The sequence below is a fragment of the Micromesistius poutassou genome (genome assembly GCF_964030765.1).
Source record: "Micromesistius poutassou genome assembly, chromosome: 5".
Taxonomy (NCBI): Eukaryota; Metazoa; Chordata; class Actinopteri; order Gadiformes; family Gadidae; genus Micromesistius; species Micromesistius poutassou.
This window is the reverse complement of record NC_140275.1, coordinates 14,276,161-14,302,263: the sequence shown is the minus strand read 5'-3', so window position 1 is coordinate 14,302,263 and position 26,103 is coordinate 14,276,161. Positions and strand designations below refer to the sequence as shown.

At 49.7% G+C, this 26,103-nt stretch overlaps 1 protein-coding gene across 1 annotated transcript; it reads left to right on the top strand.

The window, feature by feature from the left end:
* Window positions 1–519: 519 nt before the first annotated feature.
* On the top strand, window positions 520–26,013 carry LOC311342776 (rho guanine nucleotide exchange factor 28-like). The gene is given in 30 exon segments (XM_084467599.1): window positions 520–1,055; window positions 5,925–5,977; window positions 5,979–6,047; window positions 6,287–6,687; window positions 7,692–7,857; window positions 8,405–8,522; window positions 10,457–10,499; window positions 12,799–12,925; window positions 13,714–13,861; window positions 14,130–14,185; window positions 14,379–14,436; window positions 15,185–15,314; window positions 15,579–15,727; window positions 16,111–16,251; window positions 17,383–17,633; window positions 17,955–18,080; window positions 18,272–18,389; window positions 18,765–19,019; window positions 19,626–19,702; window positions 20,174–20,352; window positions 20,552–20,649; window positions 20,821–21,012; window positions 21,297–21,404; window positions 21,710–21,840; window positions 21,922–21,969; window positions 22,120–22,218; window positions 22,334–22,498; window positions 23,500–23,751; window positions 24,346–24,808; window positions 25,083–26,013. Coding segments are annotated over 30 exon segments (4,494 nt in total). The 5' UTR covers window positions 520–970; the 3' UTR covers window positions 25,271–26,013.
* The last annotated feature ends 90 nt before the right edge of the window (window positions 26,014–26,103 follow it).

The window sequence follows — 26,103 nt, the reverse complement described above, 5'->3', positions numbered from 1 at the left end:
ATGTGTGTGTGTGTGTGTGTGTGTGTGTGTGTGTGTTGTGTGTGTGTGTGTGTGTGTGTGTGTGTGTGTGTGTGTGTGTGTGTGTGTGTGTGTGTGTGTGTGTGTGTGTGTGTGTGTGTGTACCGGCCAGCTAGTCAACTAGCTCCGAGACAATTATGAACTGGTGTTAAGTTAATGATTGCTCCTGTGTCTCCGAAACGCTGCCCGGCCGGACCCCGACCTGCTCTCCTCTTCAGCTGCACTGTAGCTTCTGAGTCAATGTGCTGTGTGTGTGTGTGTGTTGGTGACCCCCCCCCCCCCCTCTCTCTCTCTCTCTCCCCCTTCAGTCACTCTTTCCATCCGTCAATACCATACACCCCCTTCTCCTGTCAGCATGTGTTGAGCTCCCCCCTCTACCCCACCCCCTTTCTCTCCCCCCCCCCCCCCCCCCCCTCTCTCTCTCTCTCTCTCTCTCTCTCTCACTGTGTGGCTGCAGTGGGGGGAATGGGTGACCGAGAGACAGTAAAGGAGAAGCAGGGTTGGAAGAGCTCAGGGGAGAGACAGCACAGGAGAAGTAGAGGACACAAGCCGGGATAACAGAGGGGTGACCGAGGTTCGGCTGCTCGTAGGAGCGCGGAGACGAGGGGGGGAAGGAACGGACGCGGAGAGCTCCTATAGCGGCTCGCTTTCCGTAGCCGCGCCGGGCATTGGATTTGGAGAGTGTAGGGGGGAGGGAGGGAGGGTGCAAAGGACTGTAGGGGGGGGGGTGGGGGGGCGGTGAGGGGGTTGCCGGGCTGAGCATGCTGGCTCACTCCTGAAGTGTCAAGGCTCCAGCAGAGACTGTGGAAGAAGCAACTAACGCAGTGTTTCTCACACGGCACAAAATGGAGATCCAGTGAGCTGTTTTTTTCTTATTATTGAAAGTCCCCGGTGGCGGTTTTGGAGGGGGGGGGGGGGGGGGAGACTCTATGTAAGTGGCGGATATCAAGTTATGGATTCGGATTCGGATTCTCCTTTCAATTATTCTTGGCCGTCTTTCCCCAAGATGAGGATACGCCGGAGGACGGGGAAGAAAGGTAATGCAGGAACATCTTTTGTGCGCTCTGAGGTCGGTGGTTTTCATTGCCTCGATTCTGCTATTTTTGACTCTGCATTGTTTGCTCAGGGTGGTTTTGTTTTGATGTATCGGTCAAAGAAAATGTGCAATCGCAAATGTTCCTTGGAACTGTTGTGTAACTGCTGAACGTCTTGCCAAACAGCGTGTGTAGTGCAGAGTCAATATTCTCCTTCTGAACCCAATATTCTGTGTTTGTTACAGTCTTTCATCTTTCACATGGCAACGAGTCTTGACCATCATAGGAATTTCTATGCATGTTAAGATGACACATATTGACATGTTATCCACAAACACAAGTCCAGCGTCTGATAACAAAACGCTGCCCAGCACTCACCCCCCCCCCCCCCCCCCGACACAGTTTTACTGCTCTCTAATCAAATCGGTTCATATATTTCCCCCTCACTTCTGTTTCCAAATCCTGCTCACAGAGGTTGCCAGCGCAAGCACGGGTCAATCAGTTGGATAGCGGTGTGTGTGCTAATGATGTAACCTGATATCTGACAGTACATTGGGGAATGTCAGATGTCCACGCCAGCCACGTAGAGTTGCTTGTTGATCTAGACATCTTCAGACCACCATGTACCTTCATTTAGAGATTGTGTGTGTGTGAGAGAGAGAGAGAGAGGAGGAGAGAGAGAGAGAGGCCATGGTGCTGATGTAATATCATGCCTTAATGTGAGAACTACAACTACCATGAAGTGAGGACTGTGTAGCTTTACTGGGGTGCTTGCCAATACAAACCTCACGCCTGCTGTCAGAAGGGTTTTTTTTTTTAAGCGGTGACAGCAGCAGCAGCTTTAAACATCTGTGTGTTTAAGTCACTCTCCTCTTTGGGCCCTCTTTTGGGTCGTTATTGAGATTAATTTCTTGTTAGACAACAAACAACAACTGAAATAATCCTGTAATCCAACAGTGCCACAAACATAATTTGCATCAAGGCCTATGCATCTACGAATGCATTCCCACGCAGGGAATTAATCAGCAAAGGATGAACACCTAAAATAGCCCTGAATCTGACCACGGTGGTTAAAAAAAGTGTTATATGAGTCTGCTAGAGTGTCTGTGTATGTTTGAGAGAGGAGAGAGAGAGGAGAGAGGAGAGAGAGAGGAGGTAGTAGACTGAAGGAGTGAGGCAAAGGGAGAGAGAGCGAGACAAGTCAGAGATGCAGATCGGGTTACTGTCAGGCCTGTGTCATGGCTCTGCTCCAGTCATCTTCGTCCTACTCCCTCACCATAAGCACTCGGACAGATAATCCATGTTATTGCTGCTTAATTGTGATTGACAAAACCAAACTTTGCGCACACAATCTCTTGTTATTGGTTTGTGGAATTCATCCCACCGCGCAATTTAAAAGTCTTGAGTGAAACCCAAGACACAGCCTTTGGTTTGTTTTTTTTAAGCGGTGAATACAGTTTAATAATGTCCAGTCTGTGAGTGGAAGAGGAAAAGGGAACGGGGGGATCAGACACGTTGTCACGTGTGCTTCCACCTGTGATGTGAAGTGTGATTTCAGGTGTGCAGGGGCCCTGTTTGTTTCTCTTGTCTGAGGGACAGGACTGCAGTGTGCTGTGTGTCCAGCCCCCCTGGGATCACACTGTCTGGGTGACATGCAGTTAAGATAAATACATAGCGAGCGCACAGCCTGTGATTCTTGGATCCCAGCGTGTTAGTTTGCAGGTGTCATGACCTGAGCAGTTGATTTGTAGATCTTGGAAGACAATTGTTATGCAATTATTTAATCCGACAAGAAAGTACATGAAAGCTTAAAAAAAAGGGTTTGAGGCAGTGAAGCCCTCCATAGTGTTCAGTTACTTCTCTGCTCAAGCCATACGTGTTGTTCTAGCTATTCCAGCTCCCTCCAACATGGTAATCCTTTGTTTTAGTCTCTTAGATGTCACGTCATGAGAAATGTGAAACTGCAAACCTATGAGCTTTTCTAAACTCAGACAATACACAAAACACTGCTTTGTAGTTATTCATTTCTTTGTTTATGTAAACTACGCTGAATGTAAGTTCACCAGCCACAAGAAAAACAGCAGAACCTTGAGAAAGGCTCCTTGTGATAGCCCTGCTTCTCACTACCTCTCTTTTCACACTCACTTTTTCTGTCTGTCTGTCTCTCTCTCTCCCATTGGCTCTGTGCAGTTTGAAGGGTCACACTCTGTGTTGAGCTGCACAATGTGGAAACATGGCACTGACTGCACTCTTTGTTAATCTCTCTCGCTCTCTCTCTCTCGCTCTCTCTCTCTCTCTCTCTCTCTCTCCTCTCTCTCTCTCTCTCTCTCTCTCTCTCTCTCTCTCTCTCTCTCTCTCTCTCTCTCTCTCTCTCTCTCAGAGCCAGTGCTACTGTATTTCTTGTCCCTCACATTGGGATTTATTCAGCATATCCCATGCAGCCGGCATTCCCAGAGGCAGCGTCCTGTAAAAACAACCCCTCCCCCTCCCCACCACCCCCCCACCCCCCCGTGCAAAGAAAAAAAAAAAGGACATTCTTTAAAGCCGTGTCCGAAACGGGAGCCCGCCGCATCTCGTTTGGGTAGCGAAGGCAATGACGACTTCTCCAGGGCACAGGGGAATGAGTTTCCCTCCGCTCTGACCTGACAGTATTACCAACCGTCTTGCCCCATTGTTTTTGTCCCGGTGTACAAATGTTATACACAGAGCCGAGTGGCCGACAGTAATGCTCAGCGAGCCAGTGTTTACGGGTCAGAGGTGTGTGAACGGTGTGGCCCCCCCCCAGTTGCCAGCTGTGGCTTTGGAGCGGCCCCAAAACACTGAATTATTAGGCCCCCGGGTTCTGCTCTGTAGTTTGTATACAGAATAGGATCCACGTTTAAAGCGGCCCTCTGACCCACATCCAGTCACTCTGAACCTCTTTTTCGGATCTGAGGTGGACCAGAACCAATGTGGATACGTTGCTGAAGCAATGTCTAACGTGGAAGGTCAAACCATATTGAGTCAAAGTCCATTCCCAAATTGGGAATCTGTGCTCAAGCTTATCCGTTTTTTTGTTTATTTTTTATGTGAACTTGAGCAGTGCTTTGCTACTCCTCTCATCTCTGAATTCGAGCCGCAGTGAACTCGTCGTTTAAGTAGATTTACAAGTGGTGCACGCGGGCTGATTCAGAGCCCGAGCCATTGATGGAGTGGAGCGTGGTCTTTGGTATCCTGTTGTGGTTCGCGGTACGCGCACTGCGCTCTATTTCCCGCCATGTTTGATGTCGGGTCGGAGCAGAAATCATCTGGTGTCCTCGTCAGCACCGCGACTCGACTCCCCTGTTTCAGATTGATGGTCTCCCATCCCCTAAACAAAGCACCAGGCCAATCGCATGTCTGATTTACTGCCACGCTGCAAAACACTGCACTTCCCTCCTCACCTCCCCGACAGCAACTTGGAGACGTAGATAAACGATGGGTTCATTTTGACTCTTTTCACGACCACTTAGATGAGTACGGCCAGGGGTTATTCAGAACCTTTTCATCCCCCCCCCCCGGGACCCAACAGAACTCCCAAAACCCAAAACTCGGAACACTGGAATAGGTGATCCTTTAACGAAACTCTAACCACAGCGAATTTCGGTGTACTAAGAGTTCTCTGAGTTTCCCTCTTTGCGTTGTCAGGCCACGACCCACTCCCAGATGGATCACGAGCCATTGCGGGTCCCCGCACATAGTTTATGAAACACTGGTTCAGGCAGAGAGGAAACATTGCCGAAGATGGGGAGAAGAAGACATGCTTTTCGATGTCATTGGCGCCATCGCTGGATCATGACTGCATTGTTTGGGAATTGTCTGTTGGCGGGGGGGGGGGGGGGGGGGACTTGATGGTTATGGCGCTGCAGTGTGGTTAGGCTAAATCATATACACTGCGATTCACTTTTCCATTCATTATAGCGAAATGCTTGACCTTCATCTCAAGGGCTTTAGCTTGTTTAGTTTAGCGTGTGTTGTCGCTAGCAATGCCTTGTATCATACATATCCACACACTGTATAGACACAATTGCTTCCTACCTGGTCACGTTTGCGCTTTTCACTGTAAGCGATTTGCTCCGTCAAAGAAGAAGAAGCCATGTGTTTGACTCCTTATGTGCCCTCCACGGCTGTAAGCAGGGAAGCAGATTAAAAAAAAACGTTCTCAAAGTCAAAGTAAAACACTAACTCTTTACTTCATCAATGGACACCACCCAAAACAAGCGGCGCTGTGACTGCTGCCACTTGGCGTGCCGAGTCGCGATGTTTCTCTGTTTACACGGTGTGTGTGTGTGTGTGTGTGTGTGTTTCTTTGAAACCGCGTTCTAGCACGCGGCCGTCACATCCCCGCCAGGCGGCTGTTTGTGTTCTGCGGGGCAGGAGTGTCAGGGGCCAGGTCTACCCGGTCACAGTGTCTGTCCCCCCCCCCCCCCCACTGCTCAGGAAGCGTTGCTCATAATGCTACCGTGTTCCCAGCCCAGCCAGAGGCCATTTCCACCCAGCTGCCGTGACGACAACAGGGTGGAGCCCTGACAACATTACGGGGGCTCACATGTTATGAACTCTGCGGTCCTTGTTATGGGCATGTATGCATGCATGTGAAAAAAAACAAGAGGCTGAAACGCACACATTTACATATCGGGGGGGGGGGGTTTAATCTTGGAACAATGGCAAGCAACCTCCCAGGAAGCCCGTGTCACTTCCTTTGTTTGTCTGAAGTTACTTTCCATTGCTTGGGAAACCCAAATTGTAATAACCCTCTCTCTCTCTCTCTCTCTCTCTCTCTCTCTCTCTCTCTCTCTCTCTCTCTCTCTCTCTCTCTCTCTCTCTCTCTCGGTCTCGCTGGCGGCTCTGTAGAGAAAGGCCAGCCGCTAAGGGAACACCAGGCCAGGTCCTCTACGCTGGCCGCGGGCCGCCAGACTGTCGGCCATGATACACGGCAAAGACCGCGTGTACGCCAATGCCATGCTGGTGGACCAGGTGAGTGGGGACTTCAGATAACAAGAGCCACCTCTTTATGTGTCTTTAAATCCACCTTGACATGTACAATGACGCACAGCCGTTGATCGCGGAAGAGTCGAAGAGGAGCCGGCAGGTGGGTCACCTAACAATGATAACGCGTTTCAGAGGTTTGCAAAAGCATGAATACGCTTGCTAGTCCACCGCTGTGTTTTATAGCTCCATTACATCTACTCGTTTGGTTTGAACCTCCCTTCCAGGTGGACGATGTGGACATAAAGTACCGCTCTCCAGGGCAGCAGGAGGAGGACGAGGAGGAGGAGGAGGAGGAGGAGGAGGTCGGGGTCGGCCGCGACACCCAGGCGGGCAGCCCCGGGCCGGCCCACCGCCACCGGGTCCCACGTCCGTCCACACCCCTGGAGAACGGAGAGGGGGCACCGCCGCAGCCCCCCGCCGGCGCTCACCACAGGACGCCTTCGTCCCCCGCCGCCTCGCCCCGCTCACCCTTCACATCCTCCCCGTCCCTTCCTTCCTCCCCGCTGCTGGCCTCCGCCTTCCGCCTGTTCGAGGGACACAGGCGGCAGACCCAGCCCAGCGCACCTCTCTCCCCCGGGCTGCACCGCAGGGGCATCAGCCTGCCGGAGACGACCCGGAGCCTGAGGTAGGGGCTGGGGGGGGGGCCTCTGGCGTTGTTTTTTTTGGTCTTTCTTCGTGCGCTGGGTGACGTCGATGCCATTTTTCGTCAGATATTGGAAGACGTAAATAAGCACTCGAGATGCGGTTAGTGTGTTTGCAGATGTGGGGCGCTGAGTGCCACTGACCACGTTGTTATAGCCAAAGGTCTGAGAGCAGCACGCGAGGGCTGCATTCAAAGATGAATCGGTTTGTTTTGTTAGCTGGAAGATAAAAGTCATGGAATTTCTTTTTTTTTTTTTTTTTCAAGCGGCTATCAGTGCCTTCGCTTTGATTCATATTTTTTCCTTGCAAATAACCAAAATATTGTTTCTTCTCTACTTGTGGAGAGAGATGTTAAACAATCTAGTATATTCCAGCATTTATTCAACTTTTGACACAAAACGCTCAGTTAGCCTGCTGTAAACCATCGGAGGCCCAGTCACAATGGAGCTGTTTTCTTTCGCTCTAATTCAATAGAAAGGCGTGACTTCAAGGTACCTTCCTACCAACGCTTTCCGTCCCCGCACGGCCCTCACAAGCCTTTTAGTTTTGCGGGAAATGACCATGTTGACCCTGGATTGTGAAACTTCCTTCGGTCTCAGTACATCCCTGACCCAACACGATAATATCAAGGCCAGTGATGAGGTCAGCTCAGACTCTAAATGCTCTAAGTCCTGGAAGTAGGGCTGCGAGCAAACACACTGAGGTGGTCCGGCCCCGTTGAGGGCAGCGCTGGCCGGATCTTGCTTGTGAGAAACCTGGAGGTGCCCTCTCAGAAGAGACCGGAAAGGCCGAAGAAGACTTTAGAGGAGGTAGTGCGGCCGGACCGAGCGGGGCCGGGCATAGATCCCACAGACAACCAGAACCGCTCTGTGTGGGGGAGGATGACGACGACGATGATGACATCGATGCCTATTCATATTTCAAAGCTTGTGTTGTTTTACCCACACGTTTGTTTGTCATTTTGTCACCGATGCTGTACGTGAGCAGCCCCAGTCTGGAATGTGACAGCGGCGGCGAAGATATACTCGGCCACTCCTACCCTGTCGTGTGTCCAAGGCAGCAGCCCAGCGCACCAGCAGAAGAGAAGGGCTCCGTCGAAGCACTGCAGGACTTTAACCGGTCGCTGTCCGACAGCACGCACAAGACGACCCAGGTACACACGTCGGAGAAATAATCAGAATCAATTGATTCAACTTCATGCAGGGCTTTGTTAATATGATATATTTTGAGTGAATATGAGAGTTAGATGTAGGAGAAAGACTACAAGACTTTTTGAGTTGTGTGTCCATATCGTAGGGCTGAAGAGTGGGTTTCTTCAGAAAACGTCTAGCCCAGTTGTTGGCCTCAAGTGGCCCATGACATTTAGTGTGATTTATTCATTTTTTTTCAGTAGCCGAAGTTTAGATTAAAAAAAGAACACACCTCTCATTCAGTGAACACCCCGGCCAGTGACAAAACAGGCAACAGAGACCCTAAAGAAACTCGAACTGCCGATTCCTGCGTGACACCATTTCAGTGTGAAAACTGCAAACATAATCCGAGCAATAACGTATAAGACGCCGTACGTGAACATATAACCCCTCCGACTTTTAAGTCAGTGTGAGCGGTCAGCCCACCGGGTTGAGAACCACTGGCCCCCGATTTTGACTCTCCACCTCCTCCAGCTCACTCCTCACCCGTCCCCTCCCTTGTGTCTCCAGCCCCAGGAAGAGGAGGCGGCGGCGGTCCGTCTGCGCTCCTACTCCTACTCCTCCCCCAAGGCCAAGCCCTCCAGGCCCTCGCTAAACCGAGACGCAGCCATCTCTGACCTGGCAGAAGGTGGGTGAACTTTGCCCCCGTGCGACCTATGAGCTTTCTGTTTCTTAGGGAGGGGGGGGGGGGGGGGGGTGTTGGGTTGTAAGGGGTGGGGGTCGTGCAGCTGAAGGGGACAAATGGGGCACATGTCCAGAAAAGGAAGCACGCCGACAGGTTTCATAAATCACTCAAACCTTTGGCTGCACTCCATTAGTTGCACATTTTCACCTTCGGAAGCCAAAACACGCACGCGGTGAGTGCTGCTCGCACCGTGTGTGTCACTCAAGGTGGTCCCCAAAGTATATTTTGTGTATTTTCGTATGTGCTGCATAGTCATGACATGGTCGTAGGCTATGGTCATAGGCTATAAAGGGTACTTGATATAATAAGCAGCAGTGCACGGTAGGAAGCCAACAATAAGCTTCAGCTAATACTTTGAGGTTAGCCCAGTTATTCAAATGAACCAGATGCTTGCATCTCTGTTCAACTGGCATGGTCCGGCAGAGGTCTGGGAACCTGACACCCCAGTAAACGTCTCTGGATTCGGGGAATGGAAGCCATCTGCAACCACAAAAGATGTTTCTGTTGTGCGCACGGCTCAGTCATACAGATGTTTGAAGTAATAATAATAAATCATCATATATAACCTTATTATTGATATGATTGCAATTAAATATATTTGTTTTATTTATTTTATATTATTAAGAAGTAATGAAAGTACTACTGCACCACGTCTCAGATCTTTAATGATGGACTTTAGCACATGTACAGCTCTGAAATCTTAGTAGTTGTACAATTATGAAGTTCGCCTTTAATTATGTCCCTCTGAGTGGGTGTTGTGTGTGCCTGTGTTTGTGTGTGGTTGCACCTGTTTGTGTCTATGTGTGACATGTGTTTATCATTGCACTTGCGCTGTTGTGTGTGTGCGGGCACTTGCGTGCGTGTGTATGTGTGTGCATGCATTTGCATACGTGTGTGTGAGTATGAGCACTTACGTGTGTGTGTGTGTGTGTGTGTGTGTGTCAAGCTGGGAGCGACTCTGCGCTTAGGGAGGTCATCTTTTGTCCTGTGTAGATGTCACAATCAGCCTCAGCGGGCGTTCGCTGCATCAGGCCTTATCTCTCTCTAAATCCCTCTCTCGTCTTGACTAAGTTAGTAAGTTAAACGTTCACGTCAGGCGGCACGGCGAATCCAGAGAATAACATGGGTGGTGGGCCAACCTTGCCTTCTAGGGCTGCAGAATGAATTGTGCACAAAACGGTGTTGGAAATATCCTCTTTAATACATTAAACATTACAGGAATAACAGCAATACACAGCACAAAGCTTTAGAATGGCATAATAGTCATGTGATATTTTTCTGCTGCCCGGCTGAAGGGTTAATGGTATGAGTGTGTTTAGTGCTGCTTTGATGTGCTAATTCTGAATGCGGAAAACCGTAAAGCAGATTGTTTCTCTGAAGCATATTTTTGTTTAAAATGTGTATGAGTTAAACCAATCTTGACGTGCATAACTCCACCATTTGAAAGTCTTCCAAATCTGCCAGCTTGAAATACAAAGGTTTTTATGACTCAAGATTTCAGAGAAATGCTCTTACCAGAACTGCTTCGTCTTCTAAGCGTTTCTCCTCTCGGATTATTGTTCTCTTCTCCCTGTTGTTGTTTTTTTCCCACTCACTTCCTCGTCTGTTTTTCCAGTGAAGTCTCTTTCCCTCGCTTCCTCTGTCCCTGTGGGGGGCTTCGGACCCAGGAGTTTTCAGCGAATCTTTTGTTTACCTTTTGCCTCTCCGCAGACTCTCTCTCTCTCTCACTCTCACTCTTTCTCACTCTAATCATCATAATTGGAAATGGTGGTTGTTATCTGCCAAATCGATTGGCAAAACTCCCTTTTGGCCTGGTGTGAAATGAGCTACATATTTTGACTGGGCCTGTGTTATTCCTTCCTTTGCTTTGTTTTCAGAGCAGAGAGCCTTCGGCCTGACGGAGACAACCAGAGACAAGAGGTAAAGCTAGTCTATAATTTCACCGGCCTCTGGAAAGATTGTCAAGCCTCTGTGGGGTTGTAGAACTATACAACAGACTTCCTCTCGTGTTTTGGGCAACAATGCTAGCCACCAGATTTGAGGTTTGCCTGGATCTGCCTACACATAGACACACACACACACACACACACACACACATACAAACATGCACACCCACGCACACACACATACATACACACCCTCACACACAGACACACATACACTCACTCACACACACACACAGACTCTCGCTCACACATTCTCACACTATTACACATTCTAACACACACACTGATATTTGCGTGCGCGCACATACACACATACACACAGTGTCACACACAGACTCTCGTTCACACATTCTGACACACTGTTACACATTATAACATACACACACACACACACACTGATATTTGCCTGCACACACATACACACGTGCATGCACACACACACAAACACATGCATACATTTACACTCACACACACACACACACACACACACACACACACACATTTGCAGTTTCCAACATTAAACCAGTGGTCAGGGTCTGGCGGGGCAGGATGTGACATACTTCCTGTTACAAGGCCCGGAGGCCCGAAAACACTCTGATTGCAACCTCAAAATAACCCTGAGTAAACAGATTCCGCTTCTTGCGACCGATCCGGCGTAGCTTCAGATGTAATCGAAGGTATCGATGTGTACATTGATTTTTGGTCAAGGCCAGAGATCACTGTGTTGTGTTGCCGATCTACCATTTCTTTAACCAGCTTACATTTCATTCACAGTGTATCTATTTTACCTCCACACAGGCCGGTAATGTCCATGCTGTCGTTTATCTCATCTAACTGGCTTATCATGCTCTAATTACATTTCATTTGCTAATCAACATGCATTCCCGTAAATCTCCCCAGACAATATTGTGTAAATTAAATTAACTATTTACTAAATCTTCGTATAAATATATATTTATATATATGTGAGCTTGTAAATACAAGATCACAAATACTACTTTAACCCCCCCCCTTCCTCCTACATTTTAGGATGCATATTTATTCTATAATAAATATAGATGCATTTATAAACAAACTCAATACCGACTTAATATTTCAGTTTTAAAGTAGGATGATTCCTAATAAAATTGTGCATATAAAATAAGCAAATTAATAAATATAAATAAACATACCATTTCACCCCTTAATATCAAGCATATGTATATATATTAGTAAATATATTTGACCTAAAACAAATAAGGATTCGAAAAGAAGAATTATATATCTTTTTTTTAAGTTTTGCTTAATGGAGCCACCAATGACGTTGCGTGGGTTCAGCCTACGGTTGCTTAGGGGAGAGGTTAGCTCCGGCAGTAGAGTCCGAGGAACCCGGACCTGAGGTGTGTTGTATGTCCACGCAGGATTCTGGGTTTCCGTAAGCGGGCCCAATCCGCAGAGGAGGAGAGCAGCACGCCCATCCAACACCTTACCCTAACTGAGTTCCTCAAAGAGTATGTCATCATCGCATGACAAGATTTCCTCTCGCAGACATGCATGTGTATAGTTCCCAGTCCCGCCCCCCCCCCCACCCCCCTTGACGCATGCTCTGCTCAGGCCTAACCCATTTGAAACACCTCTCACCACGATCAGAGCCTCTCAGCTCTTCCAGTACCACCACGACCGCTTTCCTTACCTCATGCCTGTCTGGAAAACACTTCAACGCCTCTTGTTCATGGTTGAAACTATACTAACGGCCCTTTGCAGTGCAGAAGAATGTTTTCAAGCATGTACAACGAATGCATGTCTTTGTCGCTACGACTCTGGTTCACCTGGCACGGTCCCACTGCCTTTCTGGTCGCTCGCCTTCCATCGGGAATGTCTCTAGTCTCTACCCTAACGTAGGTTTCTATGCGGGTGACCCTTTGATTAATTGCATCTCGTCAAGGTCGTGCTATAAATATATAGCATAGCCAAGACTAGACCTGGTAGGGGGTGGGGGAGCTGTCAGTACGAAACCTCCCGAGCATGCCAAGCATGTCCTCAAGAGTGATGGCCTGGGGCCCCGGGGTGCTGGAAACACCGCAGTCTGGACATTCCTCTTGCGACCGCATGAAATCTATCAGCAGCACCCCCTGCAAGACAGCTTAACCGCCTCATAATGTAATCTGTATCATAACCACGAGAACGCGCGGCGGGTTTGGTCACGACACACCTGACGCTCAGACCGATGTCTGACGCCGCCCCCGGCGGGCCCTCGGTGACTGTCGACATGTTTGGGTACGGCCCCCTTACAGGATCGAGGATGAGGAGGAGTGGGACAAGTACATAATCCCCTCCAAGGTCGAGTCGGAGAAGTACAAAGTCAGCCGCACCTTCAGCTTCCTGAAGAGCAGGATGTCCAGCACGCGCAACAAGACCAAGGTGAGCAGCCGGGGCGCAGAGAGCCTTCCCCCCCCTTCACGCCGCCCCCCCCCCCCATAGAACCGCGGAGGGGAACGCACTGTCTTGCGTCCCGAAAGATTTCACCTTCAGACCCTTTTCCACACACGGGCGTTCCTAGGGCGGCTGAGCCATTGTCCGCGCGCAGGGCCTTTTATTTGGGGGAGAGGGTCAAATTCCCTGTCCTTAGATCTTAGCAACGGGACGCAGTCAAATATCCTCTTACATAACGCACGGACCCCCAGCACAGCGTGGGCCACCACAACAACACATTCCACCATACTGTTCTCTCACTCCTACACACAACGTCCGCAGGACGCGTGCGCGTGCGTGTTGCGCACACGCACGCGAACGTGCGTCAGAATGTGCACATGCAACACACACACACACACACACACACACACACACACACACACACACACACACACACACACACACACAGACACAGACACACATGGACGCTTCGGATGTCCTTGTAAAAGTTTGATAAGAAAATAAACATTGCGTTAGCGGTGGTCTCCATGGACCTTAACCAAGTCAATAGACATAAGCCCACTCAGAGGCCCCTGTGTCACAGCCAGCGCCGCTCCAAACAGCTGTCCCCGCCAGGATGTGATGTGCCTCTCTTCCTCCTGTCCACAGTGCCGTCATTCTCTCAGCCTCTTTTTTTGTTTTCGTATTTTTTTTTTTTCGTCCGGGCATGAGGCCCGTTGTGTGCCGGCTCAGCAGCGTGGTTAAACAGAGAGGGATCTCCGTGCTCTGGTTTGTAGGTGAAGGGGAAAGAGGTGAAGGAGGGAAAGGAGAAGCCCGGAGGCGCCAACGGCCACCAGTTTGTGGCGGCCAGCGCCCCCCCGGGCCCTGCGGCCTGTGTGGCCTGTGACCGGCCCGTCCCTGGGAAGGACCTTCTGCAGTGCTCCAGTGAGTGCCTACTCTGGGCCTGCCCCGCGGCCCTGGCAGGCCTCCTCTATATTTAGCCTCTGTGGCGTTGCTAACAACGCATCATGCTGAACGTTTTCTCTTTTTTTTTTGAGTAATGATCTCAGCAGTGTTTTTCTTCTCGCATGACTATAAACAGTTAGACTTTTTGTTTGAAAGGGGAAATGTTCTGCACACCACCTGTTGATGGAGTGGGTCTTGCATGCTTATCCGTCTTTAACGGTTTGATTGTGTTTGCTTTTCGTCACAGACTGCTCCCTGAGCGTCCACAAGAGCTGTCGAGATTCCGTCTCTCCCTGTGGAAAGGTGACGCGCCCTCCTCTGCCAACACACACACACACACACACACATGCGCGCGCGCGTGCCATCCCATTGCAAACAACAACAATGACTAAACGCTCTCACGCTGGATTCCTCTGACGCACTGTTTAGATGTCCCGGCTAACGGTGTGCGATGCCCAAAGTGTGACCGTCATACCCTTTTAATGTTCACCCGCAGAAGCCGCCGGACAAGAATGCAGTGTCGATGAAGAGCAAGGCCTCCACGCTCCCGCAGAGTGAGTGCGCCGTCGCACACCCCCCTCTTCGCCATGCTTTATTCATGCTACGCCCTCACCCCCACCATCCTCCCACCACACCCCCCCCCCCCCGTGCCCTTCACCCCCCACAGAGAAAGTTAGGGAAGATACCTGCCCCCTTCCCCTCTCTCCCACCCGGTTGTTCATTATTGGTTAAAGTGTAACGTCTATATCCCTCCCTGGTGCAGTGGGGGCTGTGTGGGTGTGTGTGTATGTGTGGATGTGGGTGGTGGTGGGGGGGGGAGGTGGAGGGTTGGGGGTTATGCACACACTTGTCTCTGTGTCTGCCTGTGTGCACACAAGTATTTGGATGTTTTTGCACATTTCTGGTGCTCATATAGTGGACTAGAGACTTTTACAGACTTTTGCAGGTGCCAAGGTCACACAGAATAATCTGTGTGTGTATATATATATATATATATATATATATATATAGCTTGTGTGACCGCGTTTTTGCACGCTTTTACGATTATTGACATGATTCCCTCTCCCGGTTAAACAATAAACCCTGACAAACACAGACCTCCCCACAGAGTTACAATAAAGCAGCCGTTTCACTCAGCATAAACAAAACGTTGAAACTTTAAACAGACGTAGAGGATATTTGTTTTGAGAATGACAGAGACGCCAACGTCTGACCTAATCCTCCTTTCATTTGCCCCCCATCATCCCCCCCGCCCCCCCCCCCCCCCCCCCACTCTTTCTCTCTCCAAAACCCTCTTGCCAGACTCTGCAAAGGACACTTCCTCAACCCTCTCTTCCTCCCCCTCCTCCTCCTCCTCTCTCATCACAGCAACCAGAGAGAAGAGAGAGACGGCTCCTCTCTCCAAGAGCCTCTCCATCTCCACAGAATGCAGGTAGCCTGCCGTATTATGTGCACGCACGCACAGACATACAAGCACAGACACACACACGCAGACGTGCACACACACACACACACACACACACACGCAGACATGCACACACAGACACACAAGCGCAGACACACAGACATGCACGGCTATGCTCAGGCCGACGCTCGCAGACCACACACGAAACATACATGTACGTACAGCGCACGTGCGCCGTGTGGATGTGTGCAGAAGCCAAAATATAATGTTCTAACTTCTTGTTCCCGCCAGCCGGCGCCTGAGTGACGTAGCGGGTGTGGACGGCGAGGCTGCGGTGGCTTCTCTGGGCCGGAGCTCTCTCTCCGAGGAGATCACGCCGACCACATCGACACCCTCGTGCAGCGACCCCGCCGCCGCCGCCACCGCCGCTGCTGCAGAAGGTGAGGCCGTCACGACGAGTCACTCGACACTCCACCTTAAACGCTGCGTTGCGTCGCCGCCGGTGCTCCTCGCCGTTGCGTGTGCGTCGCGAAACGTCTCTCTCTGCGTTGAAGACCAAATACGTCTTCGTCGTCAATGTCGCGATGTCACCGTTTACGAGTGACAGTGGTGAGTTCACCGTCGAGGGTTGAAACTAGCGGCGTCAGTGGCGTTTCCCAGCCGTATGCTACATCTGAGGGAACACTTATTATGCGCGCCCATGGAGCTGGACGGTGGACGGTGCCACGCCCACTATGGGGCCAGGAGGGAGAAGACCCCAAGGCAGCGGTTTGCCATCCCCAAGACTGACGAGCTGTTGTGTTTTTTTTGTTTTTGCTTAAAGAACCAGTGGACACGCCCCTGTTCAGTGAGCTTTCCCCTGTGCTGCTGGGCTTGGAGGTGGAATCCTGGAGTCTGGCGGTGAGCTCAGAGTACTGCCGGCTGCACGACAAGCGCACCATCAAGCGACAGGACGTCATCTACGGTGAGACGCTGTGTGTGTGTGTGTGTGTGTACACATGCATGTGTTTGTGTGTGTTGTGTATGTACACATGCATGTGTTTGTGTGTGTGTGTGTACACATGCGTGTGTTTGTGTGTGTGTGTGTGTGTGTACACGTGTGATAGGTGGAGGGAAGTGACTTCATAGCCACAATTATACTGCTTTTTAGTCACAGTATGGATGACTGAGGAATCTCTTTCTTTTCATTCATTGGCTCAGCCTGAGAAGAGACAATCAGTGTAGCAATAAGCGTTTGAAAACTGGATAATACCCGTGTTCTCTGGGTCTCCATGTGTCTCAACGTTCCTCGTTCTCAGAATACAGGCTGTTGTTTGGAACAATACTACGCAATTTCTAATTTCTCCTAAATACAAAACATCTTGCTTTGTGGATGACCACATCCTCGTTCCAGAGGACAAGGTATTGTTCCTCGAGAGGACTGATGTCCCCTTGTTTATGGGACGCTACGCTGGGGAAACTCTCATTTTAGGAGCCCTGGCCGTTGATGTCAAACAATCCCAGCATGCCTCTGTTTGGGATCAAAGCAATGCTGTTTGACACAACCCTGATCCGGTGTGCCTGTGTGTGTCTCTCACTACTGTTTAAGTGCAATCATGTTGGCTGCTGTGACCAATCTACTACTGCGTCACCGAAATGATGCAGTACCACGATAAAGTTTGAGCACACATTGAACTGAATGTATATGCATTTGTGTGCATATGTATGCATATGGATGGATGGATATATTTTTGGCATAAAGTTATGTGTTCATTGATGGACTTGGTGTCTAAAAAGGTGGATTTAAGGCTCTATGTTTGCCAAAAAAAGGTATTCCTTTTTTTAATAGATAGGATAGGATTAATAGTATACATTTTATTATGTATATCAATACATGTCATTGTTATTTATTAAAATATTATAACTATTATAATTATACATTACTTTTTGATCTTCTCTTATTATTACTGTGCTTTCTGCAGTGTCGCCCTCACGCCCCATCATGGGTGAATTTCCCTGTCAGGGGGGGTGAATGTGCCTTTCCCATCACGGTGCCCTTTACCAATACAGTCATCTCCCTCTCCCTCTCCCCCCCCCCCCCCCCCCCGCCGCCCAGAGCTGATGCAGACGGAGCTGCACCACATCCAGACGCTGACCGTCATGGCGGAGGTGTTCCGCCGGGGCATGCTGGAGGAGCTGCAGCTGGACTGGGCCTGCGTGGCCCGGGTCTTCCCCTGCCTGGACCCCCTGCTGCTCTTCCACCGGAACCTGTTCGGGGCGCTGCAGGAGCGCCGGCAGGCCAGCGCCCAGGCCCACCAGCCCCGCAACTACCTGATCCAGAACATAGGGGACATCCTGCTGCAGCAGGTCAGCAGGGACACAAGGTCACGTGTCATGGAGGGAGGGAGGGAGGGAGAGGAAGGCATGTACACACTCTGTGTATATATACAAACACATATGTACGTATGTAATACATAAACACCCATAATCACACATGTGTGTGTGTGTGTATATACATAGAAAAATATATATGGCCAAACATACATGCAAAGAAAACACTTTTTTTTATTTTAAATGCCTCCCCTCGGCCCCTCACACACACACGCACACGCACACACACACGCACGCACGCACGCACGCACGCGCGAGCGCTCACGCTCACACTCACGCTGGACGCTGCCGTTTCAGTTCTCGGAGGACAATGCGGAGAAGATGAAGCAGCTGTACGGAGACTTCTGCAGCCACCACACGGAGGCGGTGAACCTCTTCAAAGAGCTGCAGCAGCAGAACAAGAAGCTCCAGCTCTTTGTCAAGGTAGGCGTTCGTCACAAGTGTCCCAACAGTTTTGTTTTTTTTCCCCCCCCCACCTTTCAGCATTGAACCTCATTGGATGGTCACTGTTGGTGACTGGATGGTTTTGGCTACGGCCCATGAGAGGAGAGAGAGGATGAGTCTTGGGATGTTCCGGCGTGACAATCTTCCGCTCCGCGTCGGTTTCTCCACAGCAACAGAGCAACAAGTCGCTGGTCAAGCGGAGGGAGGTGCCAGAGTTCATCCTGCTCGTCACTCAGCGCATCACCAAGTACCCAGTGCTGCTGGAACGGATACTGCAGTACTCGCAGGGTAGGGTGGTGTGTGTGTGTGTGTGTGTGTGTGTGTGTGTGTGTGTGTGTGTGTGTGTGTGTGTGTGTGTGTGTGTGTGTGTGTGTGTGTGTGTGTGTGTGTGTGTGTGTGTGTGTGTGTGTGTGTGCGTGCTTATTTTGCATGTGTCTGAATGCATGGCAGTATTATGTAGTATGTGTGTGTGTGCATATATTTTAAACATGATCATTCCTATGTACAATGTACCATTATAACACGAGCCCAAGCCCAGCTGCGTCGTTGTCATAACAACATGTCCTTTTTCCCCCTCACACACACACACACACACACACACACACACACACACACACACACACACACACACACACACACACACACACACACACACACACACAGAGGGCAGCCAGGACTACTCAGACCTGGCGCGGGCGCTGTTCCAGATCCGGGACATCATCACGGCGGTGGACCTGAGCGTGAGTCGCTTCGAGAAGGACCAGGAGCTGCAGGAGGTGCTGGGGCGGCTGGAGAACAAGAGCCTGGCCAAGCTGAAGAACGACAAGGTGTTCCGCAAGCAGGACCTCCGCAGCCCGCACCGCGAGCTGCAGCACAAGGGCCTGGTCTACTGGAGGACGGCCACGGGGCGGCTCAAAGGTGAGCCAGGCAGAGTGGGAGGGCAGGGGGACAGAGAGAGAGGGGGGGGGGGGGGGGGGGCGCAGGGAGGGAGGGTGAGGGGAATGAGGGAGGGAGAGGAGAGAGGGTGGATAGAGAGAGAGAGGGAGAGAGCTATGGGGGAGGGAGAGGAGAGGGGTGGAAAGAGAGAGAGGGAGAGAGCGATGGGGGAGGGAGAGAGCGAGAGAAAGGATGGATAGAGAGAGAGGGAGAGAGCGATGGGGGAGGGAGAGAAAGGGTGGACAGAGAGAGAGGGAGAGAGCAATGGGGGAGGGAGAGAAGAGATGGCAGTAGGGGGAAGGAGGGATTGAAAGGGATGGAGAAAGAGCTGGACAGATAGAGAGGGAGAGAGAACGGAGGGAGGGAGAGGAGAGAGGGGAGGGAGGGAGAGGGCACGATGGGTGGGTGAGGGTGCAACACATATTGTATGTGTGTGCTAATATGTGTGCTAATGAAGTCAAGTGGATTCGGGGTCAGGGTGGAAAGTGTGTGACCATGGCCTGCCACGGTTTGGTGTGGGCAATATTTCTAATACATCTGAAATCACTCTCTCTCTGTCTCTCCCTCCCTCCCTCCCTCCCTCCATAGACACGCTGGCTCTTCTGCTCACAGACGTTCTGGTGTTCCTGCAAGAGAAGGACCAACGCTTTGTGTTTGCTGCCGTGGTACGTTCAGCATGTCATGTCAATCTGTACGCACGCACGCGCGCTCGCATTTCGGACACACGTCTCTCCAGCTGACGAATGGGTTTGTGTACAGATTGTCATTTAACACTGTTCAAACTTCCGTACGAACCAACGTGTTTCAGTGACACTTCCATATGCATGGAAGTGTATGTATATGCAGTCACATAACTGGCATATTCTACAAATTAAAATACTGGCCAGCTCGTATCTCTGTCTTTGTTCACCCTCATCTTACCATCCACACTCCCGAACATCCCACTAGGGCCGCCCAGCCAGAGTGGACAGCAAAGTTATTTTATTTCTATTTTAATTCTGAAAGTCGCCCTTGGACTAACTGGGAGGGGCTTAATAGCACACCTTGCTTCCCGTGGTCAATATAGAAATGCGAATGCGAGTTCCCTTCTGCCAATGAATGGGTTTGAACTTTGTTGACACTCCTCCGTGCTATAGGACCAGAAGCCGCCCGTCATCCCCCTGCAGAAGCTCATCGTCCGGGAGGTAGCCAATGAGGAGCGAGGGATGTTCCTGATCTCCGCCTCCTCCGTGGGGCCCGAGATGTACGAGGTTCACACGGCGACCAGGGAGGAGAGGAACGCGTGGATGCGACACATACGCCATGCTGTGGAGAGGTGGGCCGTGTGTGTGTGTGTGTGTGTGTGTGTGTGTACACACACGCCTGCATGCATGTTTGTGTGTTCGCAGTGACCCAAGTCTGCAGCAGTCCGTGTGTGTTCGCTGTGCTGATCCGTCTGTTTCTATTCCAAACGTAACCACCTGCTGTGTGTGTATGTGTGTGTGTGTGTGTGTGTGTGTGTCTCTCTCTCTCAGCTGTCCTGAGGAAGAGGAGGAGGAGGAGCGCAGCACTGAGTCAGAGGAAGCCAGGCGAGCGTCCGATGCCAGAGTTCAGAAGATTCAAAAGTTCCAAGGTCAATAAAAACATCCACCCCCACACTGTGAACCGTTCAACATCTCTGCTGTGAATCCACACAACATATGCTATGTCATTTTCCATTTCCATTTTGAATTAGATAGAAAGCAATATCAAATTAGACAACACGGTATAAACAACTGTGTGTTTTCAAATTTGTGTTCTGCAGAGACTCTACTGAGCCAGGACCAGCAGATATGTAGCACCCTGGAGGAGAAGCTACAGCTTTATGCCGAGCTTACAGAACTGACGATTGGATCAGGAGAGCCTGTGACACAGCGCCATCTGCTGGCGTTGCCTGAGACCGACGCGGAAACACCAAGACAGGCTTCCACGCTTCTTACAGCTGCGGTGAAAGAGGGTGAGGAGGGCGGAGCTAGTTAGCTAGTTAAAGGAACAGTCAAACAAAATGATATTTAAGTAACTTATTCACATGAGAGCCATGGCATTGGTTGTTGGACTTTGAAGAAAACGTAATAGATTGATGATGAAGAACTGTGTAAATGTTTATTTTTACCAACTGAGAGTGAAAATGTTGAAACTATTTGGCATGAATAGTGGGTCAAATTGGTACTAAATAAACAATGACTGTTTGAATGTGTTTGTTTTGTGAACTGTTCTAATAATGGCTTGTGTGTTTCACAGCGGAGAGGCTGTTGAACATTCTGCAGGCTGGGGAAGCCTTTTCCAGCCAGGGTCCAGAGAACTGCAGCTACAACAGCCACGGCAGCATCCAGGAGTCCCCCTCTGAACGTACTGACATTTATTCTATTCATTCAACTCTATCTCACTTCAATCATTTAAGGTGCATTGAATGTGTTGTTGTGGTGTCCATGGTTGCATATTTTCCCTTTCATCTATGTTACTGCATTACTTCCTGTGCATGAATTATATTTTACCAAAAAATAAGAAAAAAATGTAGCCAAGTGTAAAAATATTATAAATTAATAATACTTCATACACACAAAACGGTCCATCTTGTTTACTTTCTACCTACCTGTAATTTATTTGACCTCTTTATTTAGTACATTTTTTGTTCTTCCTACTTTTCACCATAGCGGATTATCTGAGCACGCTCAGTGTGAGCTCAACCTCCCTGGTGTCCGATGGCGACTGGCCAGGGCCTGAAGGATTATTGTGCAACTCTCCCACGGAGCAGAGAGGGGACGTCAATGGCACACAAGCAATGGTGCGGTCACTACAGTTAATGGTTTCAACATTTTGCGTTGGATCGATTCCATTACATGCAGTAACACTGTGTGTCCTTTAGGTGGCAGAGAGTGTCCAGAGTCTGACACAGCTTCTTTACAGTCTGCAGGTGAGTAGTTAATCAAGGAATCACGTTCATGACATCATTGATTGATAGTTCACCTTTAGTGTTGTCCCAAGAGAGTGTCTGGACTCTCTTTGCTGCACTGACAGTGAATAGCCCGTGGTGTGAGTATAAGTCTCCCCCTGGTGTTCGCAGGCTGTAGTTACACTCCAAGACAGTTACTATGAAGTCCAGAAAGTCCTCCTCATGGAAGGACCACGTCCACAACCACGCATCGCTCTTCAAAGCAACCCGGTACTGGTTAACCCCAACCTTCCTCGTCATCATCATACTATGAATGCCCGACCTAAAAATATCTGCATATACCATACTACTTAAATGAGAATGTTGGGTCACCCGTGTGGTCCAGGATCATGAGAAACAGAGAAGCCTGGAGAGGAAGAGAGAGGACACGGAGAGGAAGGATTCGGACAGGAGGAGAGACGACTTGGACGGTGTGCACAAGCTCCACGCCAGGCTCAAACAGGACCAGCAGCTGTGGGACCGAGAGTGCCTGGCCAGGGACAAGCAACAGGTACGCTATGCTGGTCTACCTTCCTCTCCATAACAAGCAGTCGCCATGCCCGCCTGTTTGAGAAGCGCAACAAGCGGTTCCTCTGAGGGCCTATAGGACGCTCACAGTGGCTGGGATTCAAAGAGGCCGCTCACCATTCTGAGACTAGAAGAATGAATTCTAGAAGAATGGGATTTAATCCTTGTATTAAAATGTAATACATTTGGACTTCTTTCTGTTAGGATCTCAGTGGCTAGTTGATCTCTATATTATGTATTTGAGAGGTCATCTTTGAGCGTTTCATTGCATTGCAGTTCTTAAAGGTGCAGTTTGCAGGATTTACTGGCATCTAGCGTTGAGGTTGCAGATTGGCCTTTTAGCCAGTTAGAGATGAAACATTTCGTATCACGATTATAGTGATCATGGTGATCAGTAACACAGTATTGTTTAAATGTGGCTGAAATGTAAAAAATATACTGATACACACACTGAAATCCTGATATACAATTAGCCGCTCTACGCACATTTTGTTTACATAAACATACAAATAATATAGCTAATACCTTATGTTGACGTATGCAAACCATACCAAATGTGCATTAACATTAACGATGGTCGAGTCGTTGCTCAGCGAACCACTGTTTATTTGCCAGACAATGTTTCACACGCATGACACACCGGTTGTGTAGAAGTATGACAGGTTGTTCGCAAAACTGTTGGATTCAATATAACTGATGAGTTTTATCATGAATTGTGTAACTTCCCTATTCATTCTGGAAAAGGCTGGATAAAATGAGCTTTGTAGTTGCTGCATTTACATGTATCGCAATTCTTGATGACTTGATGCTCAAGTCATCAAGTGAAGGCGCCCTTTTTCCTAGGCTTCGCAACCCAAAAACCCACTGTGATCATTCATACAGACAGTTGGCTGTAACTTCCATCCTTAACCTCATATCGAAGTCTTTAGATAGAGATCAAAAGTCCAAGGTTTGAGAAGTCTTCCGTCCTGTGTGCTGTTCCAGACCCAGCAGGAGCTGCTTCTTGAGCAGCGTGAGCGACAGTGCCACCTAGAGGCGGAGAGGCTGCGCTGCGAGCGCAAGGAGCTGGACACGCAGCTGCTGGAGTACCAGCAGAACGTGGACCGGCTGTGGGAAGGCCAGCGCAGCGTGGAGCGGGAGAAGGAGAGGGTTGAAGCCCAGCAGCTGCTGCTCCAGAGCTGGAAACACAGCCGGCAGAGCAGCCTGCCCGTCATGATCCCACTGGATGGATACCAGGTAGAAGGAGGAACGCACAGTGAAAGGGTGAAATAAAGCACAGAGAGAGCAATGGGAAAGGAGGGGATGGGAATCGGAACCAAACTCGATGGAAAAATATATACACATACAAACTGTCATGTTCAAGAAGGTGGTACAAACAGGATATGTTTGGATGCAGCGATACTATTGTTAATGCTGCTGAATATAATTATACACTGCAGCGATGTCCGTTAACACACGCTAGCTAGGTGACATTTCTTGGGCTCCTCCAAACAAGGGACTGCTTAAACCAGCTATTATCTGAACACACTCCCACATACACATACACATATACACGTCATGTATGCTTGTGTGCGTGTGTCCTTTTGTGTAACGTTAGGTTAAGGGCTATTGCCCTTTTCAGTTTTTCAGCTGACAAATTCTGCATGCAAAAATCGGACTTCATAAGTCTCTTCCATGCCATACCCCGCCAAGTCATCTTCCTCTTCCTTAATATTCATCTTCATCTCCTGCTCCTCAATCGTCAACTTCCTCATCCTCCCGCTCCCTCTCCTCCCACCTCCCTCATCCTTTTTGTCTCACACATCTCATTCCTCTCGTCTTCCTCTCCAGGTGTCGCTCCACAGTCGCTCGGGCAGCCTGGACGGCAGCCGCTCGGTGCAGGAGAACGAGGCCCCCCCGCTCCGCCCCCCCCCGCAGCAGAACAACCACCACCACCAGCACCCCCACCACCACCCGCTCCTGGCACACCACCACCACCACCCCCTCCTCCACCACCACCACCACCACCACAACAGCAGCAGCAGCAGCAGCCACCACCAGCACGAGAGTCCCAACGCGGGGCCCAGGAAACTCCAGAACCACGCCATCCACAGCCCCGGCCTCTTCAACAGCCTCAACGCGCTGCACAGCCCCGGCCTCTGCAACAGCCTCAACACACTCCTCAGCCAGGCGCACGCCAGGCCCCCGCCGCCGCTACCACCGCCGCCCGACAGACATTCCTCCTTCCGCAGTCGCTCCATCGGCACGCCTGGGCGAAGCGCGCAGCTCCACAACAACAACAACAACGGCGGCGGTAAGCCAACCCACCGCGGTTTTCTGATTTCAGCATTTCGTCGTTTTTTATTGTGTTGTTCAGAACGAGGGTAGTAAAAGAGCTGTTTATATTTACTGTTTTCTTTTTACTATGTACACCCCCATTAAATATTGGTGGATCAGCTGGTGGCATGAGACCTGAATCAAACCAACCAGCACTTTAATCATTTATTGTCCTCTCTCTCTCTCTCTCTCTCTCTCTCTCTCTCTCTCTCTCTCTCTCTCTCTCTCTCTCTCTCTCTCTCTCTCATCAGCTGACCTCAGCCCCCCGTTGGAGCGCGTTTCTCAGGGGTCGTGGAGGCCGGGGGTCACAGGCCTGGGGCTGTATGAAGACGACTACCCCTCCTCCGCCTCACTCACCCCGCTCCTCAGCCCGCAGGCCTACCTGGCTCTGGATGGACAGAGCGGGGAGGAGGGAGAGGAGAACATTGTGTACCTCTGAATGTCTTGTGAGGACTGATGAGAACGACTGGAAGCAGCTAGCCCTGACAGGACGGGGCTAGTGGGTATGGGCTGTTGGGGTGTGTGTGTGTGTGTGTGTGTGTGTGTGTGTGTGTGTGTGTGTGTGTGTGTGTGTGTGTGTGTGTGTGTGTGTGTGTGTGTGTGTGTGTGTGTGTGTGTGTGTGTGTGTGTGTGCGTACTGGTCTGTCAGAGTAATAATACATTTGTGCCTTTTATTCATTTCTGTGCCAACTTGCCATTCGGGTTCAATGATCATTATAGTCGTTACCTCTTGTGCCTCTATATCAAAAACAAGTTCTAAGCAAATCAGCTCTTGTGCTTTAGTGTTCATGCAGTGGAAGTGAAATGTTTCTTGTGACCTGTGCTGTTGCACTTATCAGATTGCTGTTTCCTGTAACATTGGTGTAAGGGAAACCATCAGCACTTACTGCTATATATTTATATGTACGCAGAATAATGATAACAACCCTGTCCAGCATAAACTTTCTATAATAAGTATATCCCTCTGTTTGTCACAATTCTGAAGGAATTCTTTAGGACAGGATATTTAAGATTGGATGTATTCATTTTAAATATATGTATAGTTATGGGAAAAGGCTAACTACGCACATGGTATTGAAAACTGACATATTTGTATCTTTAATGCTTTTTCACCGTTAAATGTCTATTATATTGTTAAATACAAATTGAATAAAAAGACACCTGCAATGTACCTATTATTATAAAGAAGCTTAAATGTATTGATTATCATTTTTTGGTGTGTGTGTGTGTGTGCGTGCAGTTTAAACTTTGTCATCAACAATTTGCTTATCT